This window comes from Scyliorhinus torazame, chromosome 13 (assembly GCF_047496885.1).
Source record: "Scyliorhinus torazame isolate Kashiwa2021f chromosome 13, sScyTor2.1, whole genome shotgun sequence".
NCBI lineage: Eukaryota > Metazoa > Chordata > Chondrichthyes > Carcharhiniformes > Scyliorhinidae > Scyliorhinus > Scyliorhinus torazame.
The window spans coordinates 106396709-106415697 of NC_092719.1; the positions used below are offsets into that span (position 1 = coordinate 106396709).

The following is an 18989-nucleotide window of genomic DNA, read 5'->3' on the forward strand; positions in this document are numbered from 1 at the left end:
AGGGATAATCCCGGGAACTACAGGCCGGTGAGCCTTACTTCAGTGGTAGGGAAATTACTGGAGAGAATTCTTCGAGACAGGATCTACTCCCATTTGGAAGCAAATGGACGTATTAGTGAGAGGCAGCACGGTTTTGTGAAGGGGAGGTCGTGTCTCACTAACTTGATAGAGTTTTTCGAGGAGGTCACTAAGATGATTGATGCAGGTAGGGCAGTAGATGTTGTCTATATGGACTTCAGTAAGGCCTTTGACAAGGTCCCTCATGGTAGACTAGTACAAAAGGTGAAGTCACACGGGATCAGGGGTGAACTGGCAAGGTGGATACAGAACTGGCTAGGCCATAGAAGGCAGAGGGTAGCAATGGAGGGATGCTTTTCTAATTGGAGGGCTGTGACCAGTGGTGTTCCACAGGGATCAGTGCTGGGACCTTTGCTGTTTGTAGTATATATAAATGATTTGGAGGAAAATGTAACTGGTCTGATTAGTAAGTTTGCAGACGACACAAAGGTTGGTGGAATTGCGGATAGCGATGAGGACTGTCTGAGGATACAGCAGGATTTAGATTGTCTGGAGACTTGGGCGGAGAGATGGCAGATGGAGTTTAACCTGGACAAATGTGAGGTAATGCATTTTGGAAGGGCTAATGCAGGTAGGGAATATACAGTGAATGGTAGAACCCTCAAGAGTATTGAAAGTCAAAGAGATCTAGGAGTACAGGTCCACAGATCACTGAAAGGGGCTACACAGGTGGAGAAGGTAGTCAAGAAGGCATACGGCATGCTTGCCTTCATTGGCCGGGGCATTGAGTATAAGAATTGGCAAGTCATGTTGCAGCTGTATAGAACCTTAGTTAGGCCACACTTGGAGTATAGTGTTCAATTCTGGTCGCCACACTACCAGAAGGATGTGGAGGCTTTAGAGAGGGTGCAGAAGAGATTTACCAGAATGTTGCCTGGTATGGAGGGCATAAGCTATGAGGAGCGATTGAATAAACTCGGTTTGTTCTCACTGGAACGAAGGAGGTTGAGGGGCGACCTGATAGAGGTATACAAAATTATGAGGGGCATAGACAGAGTGGATAGTCAGAGGCTTTTCCCCAGGGTAGAGGGGTCAATTACTAGGGGGCATAGGTTTAAGGTGAGAGGGGCAAAGTTTAGAGTAGATGTACGAGGCAAGTTTTTTACGCAGAGGGTAGTGGGTGCCTGGAACTCACTACCGGAGGAGGTAGTGGAGGCAGGGACGATAGGGACATTTAAGGGGCATCTTGACAAATATATGAATAGGATGGGAATAGAAGGATACGGACCCAGGAAGTGTAGAAGATTGTAGTTTAGTCGGGCAGTATGGTCGGCACGGGCTTGGAGGGCCGAAGGGCCTGTTCCTGTGCTGTACATTTCTTTGTTCTTTGTTCTTTGTTCTTTGTATGCACATAGTCAATCGGATATTTGGTAACAACAGATGTGTACTTTAACCAGTCACTAATTTTTAATTCCTGAGGAAGCCTCTCAAATCACAATTTCATCCTAATGCTATTGCCATTATTTATTCTGCCAAGGACAGTCCTACAACATCCTGGGCGCTGCCATTGTCCAGAAACTCAACTGGTCCAGCGATATAAATACTGTGGTTACAAGGGGAGGTCAAAGTTATGGAATCCTATAGTGAATCACAAAAGGCTAGTATACGTACAGCAAATAATTAGTAAAGTTAATAGAATGTTATTGTTTATTGTGAGGGGAATTGATTACAAGAGTAGGGTGGTTATGCTTCAGTTGTACAGCGTAATGGTGAGACCACATCTGGAGTATGTGAACAGTACCAGTTTCCTTAGTTAAGGAAAGATGTAAATGCGTTCGAGGCAGTTCAGAGAAGGTTTACTAGACTAATACCAAGAATGGGCGAATTGTCTTATGAGGAAAGGTCAGTGTGGTTAGGTTTGTATCCATTGAAGTTTAGAAGGGTAAGAGGCGACTTGATCAATACCTTTAAGATCCTGAGGGGTATTGACCCCTTAGTTAGGCCACACTTGGAGTATAGTGTTCAATTCTGGTCGCCACACTACCAGAAGGATGTGGAGGCTTTAGAGAGGGTGCAGAAGAGATTTACCAGAATGTTGCCTGGTATGGAGGGCATTAGCTATGAGGAGCGGTTGAATAAACTCGGTTTGTTCTCACTGGAACGAAGGAGGTTGAGGGGAGACCTGATAGAGGTAAACAAAATTATGAGGGGCATAGACAGAGTGGATAGTCAGAGGCTTTTCCCCAGGGTAGAGGGGTCAATTACTAGGGGGCATAGGTTTAAGGTGAGAGGGGCAAGGTTTAGAGTAGATGTAGGAGGCAAGTTTTTTACGCAGAGGGTAGTGGGTGCCTGGAACTCGCTACCGGAGGAGGTGGTGGAAGCAGGGACGATAGTGACATTTAAGGGGCATCTTGACAAATACATGAATAGGATGGGAATAGAGGGATACGGACCCAGGAAGTGTAGAAGATTGTAGTTTAGTCGGGCAGCATGGTCGGCACGGGCTTGGAGGGCCGAAGGGCCTGTTCCTGTGCTGTACATTTCTTTGTTCTTTGTTGACAAGGTGGACATGGAGAGGATGGTTCTTCCTGTCGAGGTCACTGTTTAAAATAAGGGGTCACCCATTTAAAACATAGATATGGGGAATTTCTCTTCTCTGAGGGTGGTGAGTCCGGAATTCTCTTCCTCAAAAGGCAGTGGAAGCTGAATCTTTGAATATTTTTTTTTATTTTAAAAAAATATTTTAATTCTCCTCCTTTTTCACATTTTCTCCCGCATTTACACCCATCACCAATAAACAATAATCAGCAAGATATGTCAATCCCCATAATAGCAACAATCCCATCCGCCCACCAACCCCCAAACATCAGCCCGCATGTTTACATAAACAAATGACAAAAAGGAATCAGGGATTAGTCACCCTTAATCTACACAGGCCCCCTCCCCCCCCCCCAAACTAATGTTCGATGTTATCCAGTTCTTGAAAGTGCATAATAAATAGTGCCCATGATTTGTAGAACCCCTCCGAGCTTGCCCCCAGTTCGAACTTATCCTTCTCAAGGGTCAAGTATTCCAACAGGTTCCCCCCGCCACGTCAGGGCACTGGGTGGAGAGGCTGCTCTCCATCCCAGCAGGATCCGCCTTCGGGCGATCAACGAGGCAAAGGCTATGATATCTGCCTCCGCTCCCGTTTCCAACCCTGGCAGGCCCGACACCCCAAATATGGCCTCCTGGGGGCCCGGGTCCAGTTTCACACTCACCACCTTGGAAATTACCCTAAACACCTCCTTCCAGTACTCCCCTAGCTTTGGACAGGACCAAAACATATGAACGTGATTTGCGGCCGGCCACCCCCCCCCCCCCGCAATGCTCACACACATCCTCTACTCCTTCAAAAAATAGTCTCATCCTCGCCCTCGTGGGGTGCGCTCTAAATACCACCTTCAGCTGTATCAGCGTCAACCTCGCACATGAGGTGGAGGCATTCACTCTCCGGAGCACCTCACGCCAGACCCCCTCATCTATAACCTCTCCCACTTTGCTTTGATCCCTTCCAGTGGTGCCTTATCCTCTTCCAGAATAGCTCCGTACACTGCTGACACTGCCCCCTTCTCCAGTCCCCTTGTCGTCAACACCTCCTCCAGCAATGTGGAAGCCGGTTCCTCTGGGAAGCTCTGTATCTCCTTCCTGGCAAAATCCCGAACCTGCATGTACCTAAACACTTCTCCCTGCTCTAGCCCATACTTTGTTTCCAGCTCCCTCAATCCTGCAAACCGACCCCGAAGAAACAAATCTTTTAGCGTCTTAATCCCCTTCTCTTCCCATTTCTGAAAACTTCCTTCCCACCTCCCTGGCTCAAATCTGTGGTTCCCCCGAATCGGCATTTCCCTTGACCCTAAACCCAGTCTTTGAATATTTTTAAGGCAGAGCTAGATAGATTCTTGATTAACAAAGGGGTGAAAGGTTATTGGGGGTAGGCAGGAATGTGAGTTTGTGGTTACAATTGGATCAGCAAATGATCTTATTAACTGGCGGAGCAGGCTCGAGGATCCAAGTGGCCTACTTCTGTTCCTAATTCGTACGCTCATATGTTCATACGAGTAACTTACTTCCTGACTTCACAAAGCCTCTCCACAATCTACAAGGCACAAGTCAGGAGTGTGATGGAACATTCTCCATTTCCCTGGATGAGTGCAGCCCCAACAACACTCAAGAAGCCTGACGCCATCCAGGACAAAGCAACCCGCTTGATTGCTACCCCTTCCACAAACATTCACTCCCTGCAACACCAATGCACAGTGGCAGATGGTGTTCCATCAACAAGCAGCACTGCATGAACTCAACAAGGTTCCTTAGGCAGCACCTTCCAAATTCACAACCACTAACATCTAGAACAACAAGGGCAGAAGATACATGGGAATACTACCACTTGCAAGTTCCTCTCTAAGCCACACACCATCCTGACTTGGAAATATATTGCCTTTCCTTCACTGCCACTAGGACAAAGTCCATTAACTCCCTCCCTAACAGCACTGTGGGTGTACCTACATCACATGAACTGCAGTTATTCTAAAGGTAGCTTACCACCACCACCTTCTCAAGGGCAGTTAGGGATGGGTAATATATACTGGCCCTAACCAGCGAAGCCCACATCCTGTGAATCATATGGGCTGTGTAATTGATCAACAACCTAAGCATAACAGTAAATTTACTCAGCTAATGGATCTTACATTACTTCTTAACTGTTAGCTAGTTAATCAGCACAGCTGTAACATTGTTTGCTTATTTATGTTACAAGGGACCAACTAGAGAACAGACCATCCTATACTGACTATTATCTAATGGAAAAAGAATAATTGGTAGTCTAGTTGTGCAAGGCATTTGGGGATGAGTGACCATAATATGCTAATTCTTCATCAAGATTTTCTTAGGATACCGGACCAGACCCCAACATTTGTTAGGATACGGACGAGAACCCCAAACAAATTTTCTATTTGTAAAACTGTGAGGATAGGACACTTCACCCCAGGAGTGATGACTCTGACAAATAGGTATATTTTATGTTATTTTAATAAAGTTAACAAAAAAGGTTACTTGCTTAGCTGTGTAGAGACTTTTGGAGAGAGTTCCTTTCAAGAGCAGATGCAGTACACATCTGCTCAACCTGACAGCATTTGGCAAAACTGGGGCGGGATTCTCTGACCCCACGCTGTGTCTGAGAATCCCTGGGGGGCAGCACGAATCCCGGCCCGATGCTGGCTGCCGTATTCTCTGGCGCCGGTTTTCGGGCGGGGGCGGGGTTCATGCCACGCCGATCGAGGGCCGTTGGCAGCGCCCCCCTGGCAATTCTCCGGGCCCCGATGGGCCGAGCGGCCGTCCGTTTTTGGCCACTCCCGCCAGCGGGACCTGACAGGTAAGTCTGCGTGGGCGGTCCTTGGGTGGACGTGGGGGGATACGGCCCCGGGGGTGGGGCCCCCACGGTGGCCTGGCCCGCGATCGGGGCCCACCGAGTGGGGGCACTCCTTCCTTCTGCGCCGGCCCCTGTAGTGCTCCACCATGGCTGGCGCAGAGAAGCGAACCCCATGTGCCAAAATGCGCCGGCCAGTCTGCGCATGCGCGGAACCACACCGGCAGTTCCGCGCATGCGCGAGATCACGTGCGGCACAGGCTGGCGCGGCACCAACCACTCCGGCGTCCATCTAGCCCTGGAAAGTGCGGAGCGGAGAATTCTTTGACAAAGAGTCATCGGACTCGAAACGTTAGTTCTTTTCTCTCCCTACAGATGCTGCCAGATCTGCTGAGATTTTCTTTTTCTCTTTCATTAGCCCTTTATCTTTAACCAAGTAAGTGGTTGGAATCAATCATTACCTTACCTTCCCCGACTTTTTAATTCCAGCTTTAATAGACTTTGTCAATTTTAAACCAGGGTTTTAATAACAATGCTGCCCAAATATGAAATATAATGTATAACAAGTTCTACATTCATCAAGATGGAGAGTGACACAGTTGATTTTGAGACTAGGGTCCCGAATCTAAATAAAGGAAACTATAATGGTATGAGGTGCAAGTTTGCTGTGATGGATTAGGGAATGTTACTCAAAGGGATGATGGTGGATTGGCAATGACAGACATTCAAAGAGTGCATGGGTAAATTGCACAATTGTTCATTCCTGTCTGATACAAAAATAAAAGGGGAAATATGGCCAAATGATGGCTAATAAGGGAAATTTGAGATAGTATTAGATCCAAGGAGAGGCATACAGTTTGGCCAGAAGAAAAACAGTAAACCTGAGGATTGGGAAGTTTAGATCGCAGCAAAGGAGGACAAAGTGATTGATTAAGAAGATGAAAATAGTAGACCAGAGTAAGCTTGTGGGGAACATAAAAATTGACTGTAAAAGCATCTATAGCTATGTGACGAGAAAAAGATTGGTGAAGACAAAAGTAGGTCCCTTACAGTCAGAAACAGGGGAATTTATAACTGGGAACAAAGAAATGGCTGGGCAACTAAACACATACTTTGGTTCTGACTTCACAAAGGAATACACAAATGACATATCAGACATTTTGGGGAACACAGGGTTTAATGATGGGGAGGAACTGAAGGAAATCAATATTAGTAGGGAAATGGTACTGGAGAAATTGATGGGATAAAAGCCAATAAATCCCCAGGGCCTGATAATCTACAATCCAGTTAAGGAAATGGCCCTAGAAATAGTGGATGCATTGGTGGTCATCTTCCAAGATTCTATCGATTCTGAACAGTTCCTACAGTTTGGAGGGTAGCTAAGAAAACCCCACTATTTCAAAGGGGAGGTAAAGAGAAACCAGAACTGAAGACAAGTCAGCCTGACACCGGTCGTGGAGGAGTTGATTTAGCTCAGTGGGCTAGACACCTGGTTTGTAAGGCAGAACAAGGCCAGCAGCGCGGGTCCAATTCCCGTATCAGCTTACCAGAACAGGCGCCGGAATGTGGCGACTAGGGGCTTTTCACAATAACTTCATACTTGTGCCAAGAAAAGATTGTTGTTATTATTATTATTATTAAATGCTAGAGTCCATTGTAAAACATATAATAGCGGAGCACTTGGAAAACTGGCAGGTTAGGACAGAGTCAATATGGATTTACGAAAGGGAAATCATGCTTGACAAATATTCTGGAATACTTTGAGGCTGTAGTCAGTAGAGTTGACGAGGGAGAGCCTGGTTTATTTTGATTTTCAGAAGTTTTTCAACAAAAAGGTCCCACTTTGGGGAAAGCGGGAACAGGTTACTGAGTTGGATGATCAGCCATGATCATGATGACTGGTGGAATCAAAGGGCTGAATGGCCTCCTCTTCCTATTTTCTATATTTCTGAATATGTTTCTTGCTCTACATTCCACAATAGATTTGCAGTATTTGCTTATTCGTGGGTGTTTACTATTCCCTCCTCTGAGTCTTCCTCTTGTACGAAGTCTTACAACACCAGGTTAAAGTCCAACAGGTTTGTTTCGATGTCACTAGCTTTCGGAGCGCTGCTCCTTCCTCACCTGAGGAAGGAGCAGCGCTCCGAAAGCTAGTGACATCGAAACAAACCTGTTGGACTTTAACCTGGTGTTGTAAGACTTCGTACTGTGCTCACCCCAGTCCAACGCCGGCATCTCCACATCATGTCTTCCTCTTGTGTCTGTTATTTACTTGATCGCAGAAGATAATTAATTTGCCCACTTACCTCGCGATAAAATTTATAAATTTTGCTGAAACTTTCTTTGGTGTTGTATTGCCTGGGAACTTTACCTGCTGTTGAATTTCCATTGAACAATGTCTTTCAGTGTAGTTCATATTTTCAGTTTATTCCAACTGCAGTGTCCAGGATCAACATTGTAAACACCCCACTGTTCCCTGCAAGCAAACATTGATACCCTTCAGAAATAAGCAAAACTGTGTAGAAGCTTTGGAATTATTGGCCTTGGAAGGAATGCAGCATGGCTTTACCCAACTGAGGGATTATAGAGGGTTGTATTGCTTGGAATTTAGGAGGTCCAGGGGAGATATGATTGAACTTTTCAAGTTATTAAGCTGGTTTGGCAGCCTAGAGCTAGGAAATGCAGCCTAAAGTTTGGAGCTAATCTATCAGGATAACAGTTCTACACAAAAGGTGGTGGAAATTTGGAACTTACTTTCACAAATGGCAGCTGATTCTGAGTCAAAACTTAATCTTAAATCGGAGGCTGGTTAACAAAGATTTAACAAAGATCGTAAGGGATAAGGGGCAATATGGAGTTGGGGTTCGGATCAGCCATACTCTTTTTTTTTTTTTTTGAATGGTGAAATGAGCTCCTGGGGCTAAATGGCCTCATCCTATTCCTTTGTTCGCTGTCGCACTTCTCAAAACTTATACCCAATCTTGCACATTGAATTGGATTTGTTTATTGTCACGTGTACCGAGGTACAGTGAAAAGTATTTTTCTGCAAGCAGCTCAACAGATCATTAAGTACATAAAAAGAAAAGAAAATACATAATAGGGCAACACAAGGTACACAATGTAACTACATAAACACCGGCATCAGGTGAAGCATACTGGGGTGTTGTGTTAATGAGGTCAGTCCATAAGAGGGGCATTTAGGTGTTTGGTAACAGCAGGGAAGAAGCTGTTTTTGAGTCTGTTCGTGCATGTTCTCAGACTTTTGTATCTCCTGCCCGATGGAAGAAGTTGGAAGAGTGAGTAAAGACGGGTGGGAGGGGTGTTTGATTATGCTGCCCGCTTTCCCTAGGCAGCGGGAGGTGTAGGTGGAGTCAATGGATCGGAGGCAGATTCGTGTGATGGACTGGGCTGTGTTCACGACTCTCTGAAGTTTCTTGCGGTCTTTGGCCGAGCAGTTGCCATACCAGGCGGTGATGCAGCCAGATAGGATGCTTTCTATGGTGCATCTGTAAAAGTTGGTAGGAGTTACTGTGGACATGCCGAATTTCCTTAGTTTGCTGAGGAAGTATAGGCGCTGTTGTGCTTTCTTGGTGGTAGCGTCGACGTGGGTGGACCAGGACAAATTTTTGGAGATATGTACCCCTAGGAATTTGAAACGGCTAACCCTCTCCACCTCGGCTTCACTGCACCACTCCACTAGATTCTCTATCTCCCTCCTGTATTCTGACTCGTTATTCGAGATCCTGCCCACAATGGTCGTATCGTCAGCAAACTTGTAGATGGAGTTGGAACCAAATTTTGCCATGCAATCGTGTGCGTATAGGGAGTAGACTAGGGGGCTATGTACGCAGCCCTGCGGGGCCCCGGTATTGAGGACTATTGTGGAGGAGTTGTTGTTGTTTATTCTTACTGATTGTGGTCTGTGGGTCAGAAAGTCGAGGATCCAGTTGCAGAGTGAGGAGCCAAGTCCTAGGTTTTGGAGCTTTGACATGAGTTTGGCTGGGACTATGGTGTTGAAGGCGGAGCTGTAGTCAATAAATAGGAGTCTGATGTAGGAGTCCTTGTTGTCGAGATGCTCTAGGGATGAGTGTAGGGCCAGGGAAATGGCGTCTGCTGTGGACCGGTTGCGGCGGTTTGCAAATTGCAGTGGATCAAGGTGTTCTGGGAGTATGGAGGTGATGCGCTTCATGACCAACCTCTCGAAGCATTGCATTACGACTGAAGTCAGTGCCACTGGACAGTAGTCATTGAGGCACGTTGCATGGTTCTACTTTGACACTGGTATGATGGTGGTCTTCTTGAAGCAGGTGGGGACCTCGGAGCGGAGTAGGGACAGGTTAAAGATGTCCACGAACACATCTGTCAGCTGGTTCGCACAGGCTCTGAGTGTACGACCAGAGGTCCCGTCCAGACCCGTTCTCTTCTGAAGGTTCAGTTTCAGGAAGACTGATCTGACTTTGGATGTTGTGATGGTGGGTATGGGTATGTTATTGGCTGTTGGGGCACTCAACAGCAGATCGTTGGTTTCCTGCTCGAACCGAGCATAGAATGCATTGAGTTCATCGGGGAGGGGTGCGCTGCTGCTGGAGATACTGCTCGGCTTCGCTTTGTAGTCCGTTATGTTGTTTTGGCCTTGCCACAACCGACGGACTCTGTAACGCTAGTCTGTGACTCTAGCTTGGTCTGATATTCTCTCTTGGCATCTCGGATGGCTTTGCGGAGATCATGCCTGGATTTCTTGTATAGGTCAGGGTCGCCTGACTTGAGCGCCTCAGACCTGTCCTTCAGTAGGGAGTCAATCTCGCGATTGAGCCATGGTTTCCGGTTGGGGAACGTATGTACTGCTTTCTTTGGCACGCAGGCGTCCACACATGTGCTGATGAAGTCTGTGACGGTGGTGGCATACTCATTTAAGTTGGTCGCTGTGTTCTTAAATAGTGACCAGTCCACAGTCTCTAAGCAGTCACGCAAGAGCTCTTCTGTTTTCTCGGACCAGCACTGCACAACCTTCTTAGCTGGATTCTCCCGCTTGAGTTTCTGCTTGTAAGCTGGGAGAAGGAGCACCGTCTTATGGTCTGATTTCCCCAAGTGCGGTCGGGGGATGGAACGGTCGGCGCCCTTGATTTTTGAGTAGCAGTGGTCAAGAGTCCTGTCGCCCCTGGTGGGACAGGAGATGCGCTGGTGGAATTTTGGCAGTACACTCTTGAGGTTGGCTTTGTTGAAGTCCCCAGCCACGATGAACAAGGCCTCTGGGTGTTCTGTTTCGCAGTTGTTTATAACTGTGTACAGTTCATTCAGCGCCGCCTTCACTTCTATTACATGCATGCACTGGTCCCTTTCAGGAATACACAATCTATATGCAAACAGTGCGATTAGATCAGCAATTCTGTTGAATAGTAAGAAGTCTTACAACACCAGGTTAAAGTCCAACAGGTTTGTTTTGATATCACTAGTCTCCACATCATGGCTACTGTTGAATAGTATACACTTTAAAAATGGAAGAAATGTTTGCACCACTTGTGCCTTACCTTTGTTTGTAACTGTCCATCCTTGAATGTTGGACTTATGGAACAGGATAAACAGTACAACTCCCATGTGACATCCTTCTCGTACACACAACACTTTCATCACATACATTTATGTTTCAGACCCAGAGATTTTGCAAACATTGAGAAACCCCAGCACCTAAGTGTAACAGATTTTCTGTTTTGCTTTTGAAATAAATAGATCAAAATTGAGCCTGTCCTCTTTCAGTCAATTATAAAATGAAAGAGACATATCATCAAGTGGCTGGTGAAATATGTGTTTTTGCTGCCTAGGGAGTTAAGTTTAGAGTTTGTTAATGTGTACAATTTAACAGTTGGAGAGATTGTTAAGCATATGCTAAATGCAGACAGTTTAGAGTTCCATGTGTGTTGAAATATTAGGGAATCTATTGTAATGTGGATCTTGGGATTCCCAACATTGTCAGGATGGAAGGGCCAGCTCTGCTTCTATGGCTGATGTTAGACGTTATAGTTGCTGTGAAATGAAGAGTCTAAAGTTCCGTTCCTTTTTCACAAACACACATTTATTTCATTCCAACAGCCTTTGCACAAAACTCTCACTATACATCACCTGACAGAGGCCACCTGGAGCCCCTTTACATATTAGTGTCAATTAATGGATACTTAACATAAATGAGACAACTAATTGCAATGTCCCTTAACCCATTACTTAACAGTTGATACAGTCAATCTTGTGCTTTGACATCAAAGGAGACTGTAGCTGCAGTGTGTACGATCTGCAGGCCCACTGTAATACTCAGCAAGATTACTTCAACAGAGCCTCCCAGCTCAGTGACCTCAGCAAGAAGGGGCAATGGCAGCAAAGTCATAGGAAAACCATCAGCCTCATGTTCCCATCTAAGTTGCAGAGCATCCTAAGAGAAACATATATAACTGTTCCTTCATTGCCGCTCTTCAATATCCTGGAATTCCCTAATCAACAGTGTTGTCGTGGATCAAGAAGGCGGCTCATGACTATCTGCAGGGGAGCTGGGGAAGGTCAACAAATGGGACTTTGCCAGTGCCAGCCACATTCTGAGAATTTTTCAAAAAGACATGTTTACCATCAAGGAGCTCTCCTGGTTACCATTTACATTTTCCCTTGGTGATAATACTTCTATGAATAATCTCCATGCGGAATCAGCACCTAGCCATAGAATCTATCAAATCCCTGCAGTGCAGAAGGAAGCTATTTGGCCCATCGAATCTGCACCGACCCTCCGAAAGAGCACCCTACCTGAGCCCACTCCCCCGACCTATCCCTGTATTCTCACCTAACCTGCACGTATTTGGACACTAAGGGGCAATTTAGCCAATCCACTTAACTTGCACATCTTTGGACTGTGGGAAGAAACCAGAGCACCCGGAGAAACCTATGCAGACACGGAGAACGTGCAAACTCCACACAGATGGCAATCCAAGGTTGGAATTGAGTCCAGGTCCCTCGGGCTGTGAGACATCAGTGCTACCCACACTGCCACTGTTTCAGACTTCCAGTATTTGTTCTTGTCCTGCAATTTGCTGTCAGAATCTATCCTACCAAAAACCTGCTGTGAACAAATAAGACCAGACTTGTGTATATTGCTTCTTGTGGTCTGTTTCTGCTTATAGAAATCCTCTTGTTTAGTATCCCATTATGTTTTTTGCTGGAATGATGTATCTGTTTAATAAATTCACCTGCTTAGCCTGTATACAAAAGTTTAATGGTGCATGTTTTTTGCCACCTTCAAAGGTGACTGGACTGGGAATTCCACCCACACATTCTCCAGCAAGTGACTTATAGTATCCCTGGTAAAGAATAAAAACATAAGTATTGTAAATAGATAAGAAACAGTTGATATAAAGAAACTGAGCAAGCGAAACATTTTTGCGAAAAAGCCTAGGCAAAATTATCAACTCAAACTACAGGATTCTGAAATATAGGAGAAACCTCTTATTGGGGTTTCTAATTGTAAGTCACCAATCTTGTGGAGATATTGAGATTTCCCCCACCCCTTTTATTATCCAGTTTTGTGTTATTTCTAACTCTGTGACTCATCTAATGGAAGGGAATGGCAAATGAAGAACAAGATTAGATATTATTTCATCCGTTTAGTGGTCCTTTCTAGTTTGGGAAGGGCTCTGGGAAGAAAACAATAATTTAATAGGTTTACACTGGGCACTCATTCCTCATTGCATATAATAATATAATAATAATCACTTATTGTCACAAGTAGGCTTCAATAAAGTTACTGTGAAAAGCCCCCAGTCGCCACATTCCGGTGCCTGTTCGGGGAGGCCGGTACGGGAATTGAACCCGCGCTGCGGCATTGTTCTGCATTACAAGCCAGCTATTTAGCCCACTGTGCTAAACCAGCATTACAACAAACTATAAAGTAACCAATTAGACATATATGCTCATTTGGTCGAACAAAGCAGCCTTTGCCATGCAGATGTTTGGAGCTTGAAGCGCAAGTGGGAAGATGAGCTGGGTAAGGAGCTAGAGGCAGGTCTGTGGGAGGATGCTCTGGGCAGAGTCAACACGTCCTCATCATGTGCCGGGCTCAGTCTGATATAATTCAAGGTGGGCCACCGGGCACACATGATGATGGCCTGGATGAGCAGTTTTTTTGGTGTAGAGGTCAGGTGTGTGAGGTGTGCAGGTGGGTCTGCAAATCATGTCCACATGTTTTGGGCATGTCCAAAGCTTAGGGGATTCTGGCAGGGATTTGTCGATGTCATGTCCACGGTGCTAAAAACAAGGGTGGCGCCGAGTCCTGAGGTGGCGATTTTTGGAGTGTCGAAAGACTCGGGAGTCCAGGGGGCAAGAGAGGCTGATGTTTTGGCTTTTGCCTCCTTGGTAGCCTGAAGACAGATCTTATTAGCATGGAGGGACTCGGAGCTCCCAAAATCGGGGGTATGGGTTAGCGACATGGCCTGGTTTCTCTGGCCTGAGAAAATTAAGTTCGCCCTGAGAGGATCAGTGTTAGGGTTCGTTCGAAGGTGGCAGCAGTTTATCGACTTCTTCGGGGAAAACTAAACTGTTAGCAGATACAATAAGGGGGGAGGGGGGGTTAGAAAATGAGCGGGGTAGGGGGAGTTAGTTTAGTTTAGTTTAGGCGGGATCAGCGAGAGGAGATGGAGGGACTTGGGAATTGTGTGTATAAGCTATGTTTCATAGATTATCATAGAATTTACAGTGCAGAAGGAGGCCATTCGGCCCATCGAGTCTGCACCGGCTCTTGGAAAGAGCACCCTACCCAAGGTCCACACCTCCACCCTATCCCCATAACCCAGTAACCCCACCCAACCCTAAGGGCAATTTTGGACACTAAGGGCAATTTATCATGGCCAATCCACCTAACCTGCACATCTTTGGACTATGGGAGGAAACCGGAGCACCCGGAGGAAACCCACGCACACACGGGGAGGATGTGCAGACTCCGCACAGACAGTGACCCAAGCCGGAATCGAACCTGGGACCCTGGAGCTGTGAAGCAATTGTGCTATCCACAATGCTACCGTGCTGCCCCATGTTGACAGGGTATGGTTGTTGGTTGGGGGGAGTGTTACGTACTGGATTATGTTTAAATTTGTATTTGTATCTTTCGTTGTTATAAAACCATAAATGCCATAATAAAATGTTTGAAGCTTTAAAAGTGTGACTCCTGAGGTCACATTTTCAGGTATGCCTTGACAATGCTGCTGCAGCAAGTTTTAAATACATAAATATCTAATATATATGAAATGAAAACCGCTTATTGTCACAAGTAGGCTTCAAATGAAGTTACTGTGAAAAGCCCCTAGTCGCCACATTCCGGCGCCTGTTCGGGGCGGCTGGTACGGGAATTGAACCGTGCTGTTGGCCTGCCTTGGTCTGCTTTCAAAGCCAGCGATTTAGCCCTTGCTAAACAGCCCTTATATTAGGATGTGTGCGTTTGAGGAATTAAAGAAAGTTCTCTCCTCATTTGTATTTTTTATAGATGATCTTGCATCAAAAGCCAACATCATCATTGACCCTGCAGAGATCTCTGCCATTTCAATGGACGACTTGGATGAGGATGATGAGAATGTAACTCAACAACAGGTATAAATTCACAGTGTGGTCTTTCCTGACTTTGCATAGCTTGTTTTATTTGTTAGATCCCAAAGAGGTGTTGAAGCTACCATAGTCCTATGGTACTCTGAGGCTCAGAGTACCATAGGGATTGTAGAGGGAGTTTGTGTTTGAGATTCTGACTTCACATCCTTAGATCAACAGAACAACTATTTGTCAGAGGTTTGTACATAGTCCTCTTTAGCACAGCTAGATATTGCAAGCGTTCTTTGTATAGCATCTGAAGCTTCATATTGTGCAAGTTGCTTCTTAACCTTCACTTGCAGAATCTACATTGCCTTTGTATCAGGATGCCTTGTTTAATAGTACCTGTAGCACAAAAACAGGCCAGTCAGTCCAAGAGGTCCACACTGGCGTAGATGCTTCATAGGAGCCCAATATTGTTTGAATTCAGTGAGAGCCCCAAACACACACTTCCAACAGGAAAACCTGCATGCTGCATTATGGTTAACTACTACCCCAGAAACTCTCTTTGACTCTCGTATTGTGTTAAGCCATTATGCAAACAGAGCACGGTGGCACAGTGGTTAGCACTGCTGCCTCACAGCTCTCGGGCTCCGGGTTCAATTCGAGCCTCGGGTGACTGTCTGTGTGGAGTTTGCACTTTCTCCCTGTGTCTGCATGTGGTTCCTCCGGACGCTCCGATTTCCTCCCACAGTTAGGTGGATTGGCCATGCTAAATTGCCCCTTAGTGTCAAAAAGGTGAGGTGGGGTTGCTGGAATACAGGGATGGGGTGGAGGTGTGGGCTTGGGTGGGGTGTTCTTTCCCGTGGCTGGTGCAGGCCCGATCGGCCGAGTGGCCTCCTTCTGCACTGTAGACATTTTATGATTCTATAAACCTGCAAATGTTATGTTCATTATCCTGCATATCAAGCTCAACTTTAGCTGGTAATTATTGCTGGGCCCGAAAACATGTCGGAAGTGGATGCAGTCACAGAATGATCAAATTCACCAGATCAGATATACCGAGAGAGTGAGGAGCCAAAGAAATGAGAGGACACCATTGGATATTCAACAACACTTCAGGAGAGGAATGTGGAACACCTTTAGATGTACAGTGCTGAGCTTGTAGGGACAGATACATAGCAGAAATCAACAAGCTCAGGCTAAATAATGTGAATGGATTAACAAGTTAATAGCAATATTAGATCCTGCCGGGAGAAAGGGAAAGGTGTTCACTGGCGTGCATACAGCTACGTGCAGCAAGCAGCGTATTTAGAGGGTTATCAGATGGGCTGAAGGATACATAAAAACGTACATTGTTGCTGCAGCAAGATATAACCTTCTACTATAGTACCGAGACAGTCCGATAAGAAATGAATCTATAACCTTACAGCTGGAGATGAGCACACCATATTAAATATTCTGAGTGACTGCTTTCTTCAAGCATTTACCAGGGGAGACAATGAACAATAAGCTGTCCCTAAACAAGGTTAACCATGGCAGAATACGGGCAGCACAATAGCGCAGTGGGTAGCACTGTTGCTTCACAGCGCCAGTGTCCCAGGCTGGATTCCCGGCTTGGGTCACTGACTGTGTGGAGTCTGCACGTTCTCCCCGTGTCTGCGTGGGTTTCCTCCGGGTGCTCCGGTTTCCTCCCACAAGTCCCGAAAGACATGCTGTTCGGTAATTTGGACATTCTGAATTCTCCCTCTGTGTATCCGAACAGGCGCCGGAATGTGGCGACTAGGGGCTTTTCACAGTAACTTCATTGCAGTGTTAATGTAAGCCTACTTGTGACAATAAAGATTATTATTATTAAATTAATGGATTTCATGCGCAAAATAAAAATCTGAGATGGGCCTCAAATGAGCCCTCTCAGGTAAATCTTCAGATATAGTCAATATTCACCTTAGTGTTGGGGGAAAGCAGGGAGAAGTCATATGAGACACTGATAATCATAATAAGGGAGTTACTGAGGGTGGGGGGGGAGGGAGGGGGGGGGGGGCGTGGTGGGAGAGTGGGGGCAGAGGCAACTGGTTGGAAACAGGCATAAATATTGCAATTACTCTAGAAAGGTGACTAAACAGAAACAACTATTAACATTAATCTAGTTCCAATTCGTGTAAGATTATCTATGTAGATCAGAGAGAATCCAGGGAGTAAATAATGACGCACCCTTACGGCTGGTTTCTGATTCCTTCTCTGCATGTTTCCGAAATCCAGCAAAGGCTGGGTGGTGCTGCTGCAGGTGGGGGAGCTCTTGCCAGGCCGAGTTGGTTAAGTTCACCAACATTGGGACGAGCTAATAGGTTCCTCAGCACGGCAGCTGTGAGTTTGATGAATCCCCGTCGATCCCTGGCCACAGTGGAAAAAGTGAAGGTTCGTACTCTGACTGTGGAGCAGAGGACAGAGGAAGACAGTAAGTACCCACTGAGTAGATGCTCAGTTTGATGTATGTTTACAATAAAAATTGTAAGTTATAGTATGTAATCTTGAACAATTGCAGCAAATCTGACATCAGACGTAACGTTCTGAGATCATCTTAGCAACAAGCAATGAATTCATGATGATTTGTAAATTTGGGGAGTAAGTGTTACATCTGAGGCAGCAAAGACAATTGACATGAAAACAGAAAATGCAGGTCAGGCAGCATCTGTGGAAGCAGAATAAAATTAAATATTTTGTGTTGATGACTTTTCATTGGAACCGGAAGATGTTCGTGGATTAACGGTTTTTAAACAATTATAGAGACCGGTAAAAGGATTATTTGTTGATGGGGAGATGGTAAAACAGGGATAAAACATGGATAATGCAGGATAGAATAAATGGGGAAGAACAATGATAGTATAGAGGATAGGAGTGATTAACTGAAGATGGATGATGGTACAAGGGAAGTGGAGATGGTATTGCTGCAAGTAAAGAAATGAAAGATGCCTCCAGCGGAGGTGTAAATGGTTACCGTAGATATTTTGGTAACTTAATACAAAGCAAGAAGCTACAGTAACTGTGCAGAGATAGACCCTAATCTGCAGGTATGCTCCACTATCAAGCTCTAACCTGGGAGAGCTGCTTGAACTTCTTGAAGGTAAAACCTCCAGCTCCATCTTGGCTGCTGTTGACGGTTTTAAAAATTCTTTTACTGGATGTGGTCTTCGCTGGCTAGGCCAGCATTTGTTGCCCATCCCTGATTACCCTTGAGAAGGTGGTGGTGAGCTGCCTTTTTGAACTGCTACAGTTCATGTGGTGTAGTTACACCCACTGTCTTGTTAGGACGGAAGTTCCACGATTTTGACCCAGCAATGGGTGGTGTTCCCATGCATCTGTAAGACCATAAGATAATAATCACTTATTGTCACAATTAGGCTTCAATGAAGTTACTGCGAAAAGCCCCTAGTCGCCACATTCCGGCACCTGTTCGGGGAGGCCAGTACGGGAATTGAACCCACGCTGCTGGCATTGTTCTGCATTGCAAGCCAGCTATTTAGCCCACTGTGCTAAACCAGTCCCATGTCGGAGAGTAGGAGTTTGTTCCTGTATTCAATGAGATCATGACTGATCTGATGTGATAATCCTCAACTTATTTTCCTGGCTTATCCCCTAACCCATGATTCCCTTACTGATTAAGCATTTGTCTCTCTCAGCCTTGAACATACTCAACAACCCAGCCTTTACAGCACTCTGCGATGACGAATTCCACAGAGTCACTATCCGCCGAGAGAAGAAATTCCTCCTCATCTCTGTCTTAAATGGGTGACCCCTTTTTCTGAGATTGTGCTGTCTGGTCCGAGACTCTCCCACAAGGGAAAAACCTCTTGCCATCTACCGCGGCAAGCCCCCTCAGAATATATGTCTTAATGAGTACAGGCCCAACTGACTCAACTTCTCATTAAAAATCCCTACAATTCCGATTTCCCCACTGCAAAGAGGTTGATCCTGGTGTATACCTTGTGCACTTGTGAAAAGAATGAAAATGCAGGAA

The 18989-nt window shown here is 45.7% G+C and overlaps 1 protein-coding gene across 2 annotated transcripts in view; it reads left to right on the top strand.

The window, feature by feature from the left end:
* rnf123 (ring finger protein 123) overlaps positions 1-18989 on the top strand; it is a 718228-nt gene that overhangs the window by 223734 nt on the left and 475505 nt on the right. For both annotated transcript variants that reach the window (XM_072472026.1, XM_072472027.1), the window contains exons 21-22: positions 14934-15037; positions 17234-17429. In XM_072472026.1, coding sequence (XP_072328127.1) covers positions 14934-15037; positions 17234-17429 — 300 coding nt within the window. The remainder of the gene's footprint in view (positions 1-14933; positions 15038-17233; positions 17430-18989) is intronic.